The sequence below is a fragment of the Cyphomyrmex costatus genome, unplaced genomic scaffold (assembly GCF_001594065.2).
Source record: "Cyphomyrmex costatus isolate MS0001 unplaced genomic scaffold, Ccosl1.0 scaffold231, whole genome shotgun sequence".
NCBI classification, from domain to species: Eukaryota; Metazoa; Arthropoda; class Insecta; order Hymenoptera; family Formicidae; genus Cyphomyrmex; species Cyphomyrmex costatus.
In genome coordinates, this window is record NW_017276380.1 from 59,836 (window position 1) to 66,862 (window position 7,027).

At 41.7% G+C, this 7,027-nt stretch overlaps 3 protein-coding genes across 3 annotated transcripts; 2 read left to right on the plus strand and 1 right to left on the minus strand.

Moving 5' to 3' along the window:
* Positions 1 to 667: 667 nt before the first annotated feature.
* LOC108774095 (uncharacterized) lies at positions 668 to 1,069 on the minus strand. Its single transcript, XM_018540107.1, has one exon. The coding sequence runs from the start codon at positions 1,067 to 1,069 to the stop codon at positions 668 to 670; it is 402 nt and encodes a 133-aa protein (XP_018395609.1).
* Positions 1,070 to 1,972: 903 nt separating this feature from the next.
* On the plus strand, positions 1,973 to 3,832 carry LOC108774096 (uncharacterized). Its single transcript, XM_018540108.1, has 3 exons — positions 1,973 to 1,984; positions 2,114 to 2,871; positions 2,932 to 3,832. Exons 1-3 carry the CDS (start codon positions 1,973 to 1,975, stop codon positions 3,830 to 3,832), a joined length of 1,671 nt encoding a protein of 556 aa, XP_018395610.1.
* A 45-nt stretch (positions 3,833 to 3,877) lies between these two features.
* On the plus strand, positions 3,878 to 5,323 carry LOC108774097 (uncharacterized). The gene has a single exon (XM_018540109.1). It carries the CDS (start codon positions 3,878 to 3,880, stop codon positions 5,321 to 5,323), a length of 1,446 nt encoding a protein of 481 aa, XP_018395611.1.
* Positions 5,324 to 7,027: the final 1,704 nt, after the last annotated feature.

A 7,027-nucleotide genomic window follows, 5' to 3' on the forward strand; every position in this document is an offset into this window, starting at 1 on the left:
TATTCATAACTTTTTAACGAAGGGCGAGCGACGGTTAAAACTTGTTGGAAGTTACTCAGGATCATGACCACAACATATGTCAAGGGGGGAGGTACCCTAATCGGTACTTTTACCGGTATTTCTTTCACAACGTTTAACTTTACATAATCTTGCGCACTACGTTGGACATTGAGCTGTATTCGATCACGCGATCGTGTATGATGAGACAATAGGCAGTAGTATTCGTAGGTACATTTTCTTTGAATTCAAATTCTAATCGCACATCCACTGTGCCACTCTTGACGGACTCGTTTTATCGCGAACAGTCAATGACTGCAAGAGTATAGCCTGTCATAAAATGGTTTATCCTGAATATCGTTTCGCTTTTTCCACGGGGGATTTGATAATAACATGTACGGAAACGTATAAACATATCGTATAAGACAGCGACTCTTCGTTTGTCAAAGTCTAGATTCAGATCATCGTACGGATAAAATTCCGAGTTTAGATAAAGTTTTACATTAGTTATTATATGATGTTTAATATGTATAACATGTATAAAACGTATAATAAATGTAATATATATTTGTAAAGGATATTTAATATACTTTAATGTATAATATAATTTATATAACGTATAATTTTATAATGTATAATGTATAATTTTATAATGTATAATTTTATAATTTTATAATATATTGTCTTTATGTATCCACGAATTGTGTGAATTGTCCAGTCTTAACCATTTCACATAAACCTCGTTTCCCCTTTTGCGCAACACTTTTTCAACAAGGTATACATCGGGATTAGCGACGCGATGCAGTTCGTATTCGAAGAATCCTCCAGCTATGAGCTCTCCGCGGAAATCCTCCAGTAGATACATCACTGGATTAGTTTGCTCCACTTTGATAATTTTAAAGACCTCCGTGGTCCAATTCGGTGTAAAACCTTTTTCAAATATTGTCTTGAACTTGCTTACGCGTACCGCATCACACACTTTGAATTTTGCAGGACCCGCGATTTTTATCGCACTATACACCGTGCCTAGGAGTCTTTCGGCGATCGCGGGAGTTACGTCAGCGGGTCGCATGTCGATAGTGCGATGCGTGTTGTATGTAATCCGACACGAGACGTGGCAGCATTTCGATCCATTTATAGTTTCCGTTGTAAGTAAACTATTTCCACATGTCATTCTTCAATATACGGTTGAATCGTTCGATTGAAGTATTGTTGTTCACTTTTTCAACAGCATTCCGGATAGTAGATATATTATCAAATAATAATGCTGTACCTTAATTCAGACAAAATGGTCGCGTTCAGCAGACTCAACTGTTGTGGAGCGGATCCGTGAGCGCCCATTGATCATGATCGAGTCTGCTGAACGGGTCTGATCACTGTTATCACGTGACCATATTTATAATGGCTATAACTTCATTTTTGGTATTATGTATGTATACGTATATTAACATCAACATACTGGTAGAAATGGACTTAGTTTACGTCTTGTAACTATTGACAATTATAGTTTTGTGTATTAAATAATTTTTAATAACATTTTCAGTTTCCTTCAGCTTGTTTATCGCTTTCTCTGCGATATCACGTTTGTTTCGTTCGCAAAATCTGCGACATCGCGTTTGTGCCTAAGAAAGCAGTTCATCATCAAATCACTGTCTACGTGTGTTCCTCGCTACTAGGTATACCATGTACTTGCACTATAAAATCGAGTACTAACTTTAATTTACAAATATTAAGCAATTCGACAGCCGTAACGACACATTCGTCGAACATTCAAGGCAAAGATCACATCATGCTTTCCACAGCTGTGGTCAATGTGATTGCCTCCGATGGCACATCACATTCATGACGAGCATTACTAGATTCTGGATCTCAAGCAAGTTTCATTTCTAGACAACTCGCCGCAACTCTCGGTTTACCGCTACGCCCGCTAAATGTCACAATATCTGGTGTCAACAGTATCTCATCAAATGCTACAATGGCGACCAAGGTAACACTGCAATCCAGATTAAATTCTTATTGTAGGACGATAGACTGCATAGTAACAGATCGGATAACCGAGAAGCTTCCACTGACTACTTCAAGGCGTGAAGACTAAAACATTCTTCGAAACCTCAAGCTAGCGGACCCCCATTTCAACGTTTCCTCCAAGGTCGACATTTTGATCGGAGCAGAAATATTTTGGGAGCTACTTTGCATAGGACAAATCGAGGCCACTCACAGCCATCCAACTCTGCAAAAAACAAGATTAGGATGGATTCTGGCTGGACGTCGCAGCATCACAGCGGCGCCTGCAGAAAACGTGCGAGCATTCACCACAGTCATATCCAATGCTCAACTGCACGATCAACTAACACGGTTCTGGCAAATTGAACATCTCGGCAATCAAGTCGTGAACAACAAGGACGATGCTTACTGCGAGGAGCATTTCGAAGCTAACGTTGGCCAGAACGAACAGGGCAGATACATAGTAAAACTTCCAATCAAGGAAGAATTAATCGGCAACCTTGGCAGCACAAGGGACATCGCATTGCGACGCTTACAAGGAACAGAGCGTCGGTTCATACGAGATCCCAACTTAAGGGACCAATATGTCCACTTCATGGACGAATATTTGAAACTAGGACACATGAAGGAAGTCAGCGTGTCTCCACTTGAGGATACAGCATCTTTCTACTTGCCTCATCATGGCGTCTTCAAGGGCGCTAAACAGTCATCCAAGATTCGTGTCGTTTTCGACGCTTCAAGTAAGAGCGACACAGGATTATCATTAAACGACGTCTTGAGAGTCGGCCCAATGGTGCAGCAAGATTTGATGTCAATCGTGATGCGATTCCGCACCTTCGTTCACGCTTTGATCGCAGACATCATAAAAATGTACCGACAGGTGATTATACACCCTTCGCAAACATCTGTTCAAAGAATTTTGTGACGCAGCGACTCCAAGGCGGACATCAAGACATACGAACTGATGACAGTGACCTATGGCACGTCATCGGCTTCTTTTCTCACAACCAGGTGCATTAAACATCTAGCCGATCATCATTCATCCACGTTTCCCATTGGATCAGCGTGTATAAGGCGCGACTTCTATGTCGACGATCTACTAATCGGTGCAGACACCATCCAAGAAGCGGAGACTCTTCGAGATGAAGCGATCGAACTACTGAGGCTAGGCGCATTTGAGCTTGAAAAATGGGCTTCCAACACCCCGGAATTGCTGGACGCAACACCCAATAGAAATGACAAACCCGTTGTCATCGACGACGACGAAAGCGCTCACATCTTGGGGATCAAATGGAACGCCAACACAGACACGTTACATTTTTCATACGACCCTGTCATGTTACATGACGCAATTTCAAAACGCAAAATTCTATCGGACATTTCCAAATTATACGATCCGTTAGGTTTACTTGGTCCGATCATAGTCATCGCCAAGTTAATACTGCAAGATCTCTGGCGAGCAGGCATCGATTGGGACGAGTCAGTTCCTCAGAACCTACACGTACGATGGATCACCTTCAAGTCGCAGTTGACGGAGCTCAACCGACTAGCCATTCCCAAACGTGTCAAATACAGCATTGAACGTCAACATATACAAATACATGGCTTCTGTGATGCCAGTCAAAATGCATATGGAGCCTGCGTGTACATACGGACTGAGCTCGATGCGAACAAGTATCGTTCAGAACTTCTTTGCTCCAAATCAAGAATTGCGCCGTTGAAGGCTGTATCATTGCCAAGGCTGGAACTATCTGCAGCGCTTCTACTGGCACGGCTGATGGACAAGGTTCGATTGTCAATAGATACGTCTGACATCAAGGTGTATTTATAGTCGGATTCAACAATTACATTGAGCTGGATATCCTCGGAATCACGCATGTTTTCAGTTTTCGTTGCAAACCGCATACGAGAAATACAACGGTTGACTCAAGCGACGGATTGGCGACACGTACCGTCCGGTCAAAATCCAGCCGACTTACTTTCACGAGGTTCAAATCCAAGCGATTTAATTCATGCAACCACTTGGTGGAAGGGTCCCGACTTTCTGCAACACAATGAGAATTTCTGGCGCGCCAATCAATTTCTACGTCAGGAGGACACCTCCGAACTTCGAAAAATATACGTTAACATTGCAGTCGTTGACACCAGTGTCATAGAAGACATACTCAACAATCATTCAAACCTTGACAGAGCCTGTCGCGTTGTGGCATATTGCTTGAGGTTCTTACGAAGACCTGCAGGCATTACAACACATTTCGTCTCTCACGAAGAAACCACGGCAGCATTGCAACTAATGTGTAGGATTGTGCAACAGCATTCCTTTCTCGAGGAGTACAAGGCCTTGAGCAGCAACAAGAGCCTCAATACATCCAGCGGGATTTTGACACTCAATCCATTTCTCGACGATGGATTAATTAAAGTTGGAGGTCGATTAAAACATTCAAATCTAACACAGGACGCGCGTCACCCGGTGCTGCTACCGAAAAATCACGAACTATCAAGACGAATCATCACGCAAGCGCATGTACGTAGCTTACATGCCGGCACCCAGGCTACGATGGCCGCCGTCCGACAGCAGTTTTGGCCTCTAGCATTGCGATCTCTAACACGAAAAATCATTTTAAAGTGCGTTAAATGTTTTAAGGTTAAGCCTGTTCATTCAGAAACCATTATGAGCTCCTTACCCCCTAGTCGCATCACTGTTTCCCGACCATTCTCGTATTGCGGCGTGGACTACGCCGGTCCGTTAACCCTACGAGAGGGGAAACGCAGAAACGCGCACACTCACAAAACACACATCGCCATGTTCGTATGCTTCGCTACTAAAGCGGTACACATAGAACTAGTTAGTGATTTAATCACTGACACGTTCTTAGCAGCCTTCAAAAGGTTTATATCGCGCAGAGGGAAGCCTTCCCATATGTGGTCAGACAATGGCACTACCTTCGTAGGTTCTCGTCATCGTTTGCGCGAATTCTCTAATCTTCTTGAAAAAGAGTGTATACAGAATGAAATCCAGTTATTTTTGCGCGAACAGCGAATAACATGGAACTTCATACCACCCAACTCTCCACATTGTGGAGGACTCTGGGAAGCCGCGATAAAGTTTGCAAAATTCCACTTATATCGTATAATCGGCAATGCTCATCTAACTTTCGAAGAGATGCAGACTATTTTATGCGATGCAGAAGCGATATTAAATTCACGGCCCATCGCTCCATTGAGCGAAGACCCCAATGACCTCGCTTATTTGAGCCCCGGACATTTCCTAATCGGCACTACCATAGACAGTTTTCCTTGCCACGATTTGAGCGACATATAGCGAAAATGGGCTCGTTCGTTGGCAACGCGTAGAACAATTGAGGCAACATTTCTGGCGACGGTGGAGTTCAGAATCCCTCCACACCTTACAAGCGCGTTCCAAATGGAAGACTAGCAAGGGGGATCTATTAAAGATCGGTCAAGTCGTACTGATAAAACAACAAGGGTTACACCCTCTTCACTAGCTGTTAGGGCGCGTACATGGCGTCCATCCGGGCACAGACGGCGTTGTAAGAACCGCTGACATAAAAACAGCAAAGAGTGTTCTTACAAGACCGTTGACTAGGATAGCGATATTACCTATAGATGACTCCAGTGATAAATACTAGACATCAAATATGTTCTGTTTTCGCGCAAAACTTTATCATGTTATTATACTTAACTTAGGTTAAGCACATCAAAATTGTTTGCGTTTGCACATATCAGGCATGCAGCGTCGCACATTTTGTCAACTCTCAACGTTAATTCGTTTCTAACTTTATAAGGCTCTGAGAGCTTGCGTTGCGGTGACGATCCAGTTGCCGTTTCCTTTTTCTTGTTTCATCTTTCGTTTACATTTTGAAAGCGGAGCCTTTCAAGGGCGGTGGCGTTGTATAATAATTAATCAAACTTTCATTATTTACTTCGTGTTCTCATAGTTTAAGGCATAAGCTATGTATTATTCACCGTCCGCGAGGATTGTATTCGCGGCATGCACGGTCTCGCGTCATGATCGCATGTCTAGTTGCTTTCGGCGCGACACGCATTATTAGAGAGGGCGTACAGAGTTCTCGTGTACGTACAGAGCGAGTACAAGTCCGTTTTCCGTTACGACAACAACGGAAATCTTTCGAGAGCATTCGACGTGTGATTTCCTTCGCTCCAACACAATTTTGTATCCCAGTGAACGGCAATAAATTTAATGTGAAATAAGAAGAAGTCAATTACTTCCCTCGACCACATCGCTACTGACGGATTACCCGGTGACACGTGTGACGGGCACATGCTCGTGGCGTCTCATTCGCCCTTTTATTCAACAACTTTACATATTAAACATTTTTAACATTTTAAACTTTTTTTTATTTTTAATAGAGGGTGTAACCTTGATAAACATGTATAAGGAAGAGCAATATATAATTGAGGGTGTTATATATAACATTACTGAAACCACTAAAATTCATCAAAAACTACGAAATGGTAAGTATAATATAGTATTTCATTCAAGTAATGTTATTAAAGACATATATGAGTATATTAGTATTTGTAGATGCTCTTTTAAGATCATCTTAAATAAGATCCTAAGATATTAGTAAAAAAATTCTAATATTAAAATACGGTAATTGTTCACTTTAGGGGAGTTACCTCCAACGACCTTGACCTTGACATATGTTGTCAACGTCATGACCCTGAGTAACCTCTAACAAGTTTTAGCCGTCGCTCGCCCTTCGTTAAAAAGTTATGATAAAAAAAAGTTTGAAAAATTACGTTTTATTTTTATTATACAGCCTGACTTCCAAGCGATGTATTGATGTATTTTTTAATATAATGGTTCGTTTTTACTCACCATATCGCGATCAATGAATAATTTATTCAATAGTAATAAAATATATAATTATGAATACTTTTGAATTATATCTGCAATATATGTATGATGTTAAGTACTATTCTACACCTTTCCGTATTCAGAAACGTTAAACTTTTCACGCGAAGTAACTTTCACTCCCCC

Coding starts and splice junctions, on each gene's coding strand:
- LOC108774095 (XM_018540107.1), bottom strand. CDS start 1,069: ATGCGACCCGCTGACGTAACTCCCGCGATCGCCGAAAGACTCCTAGGC.
- LOC108774096 (XM_018540108.1), top strand. Junction 2,872..2,931: donor ATCGCAGACATCATAAAAAT/GTACCGACAGGT, acceptor TTTGTGACGCAG/CGACTCCAAGGCGGACATCA.
- LOC108774097 (XM_018540109.1), top strand. CDS start 3,878: ATGTTTTCAGTTTTCGTTGCAAACCGCATACGAGAAATACAACGGTTG.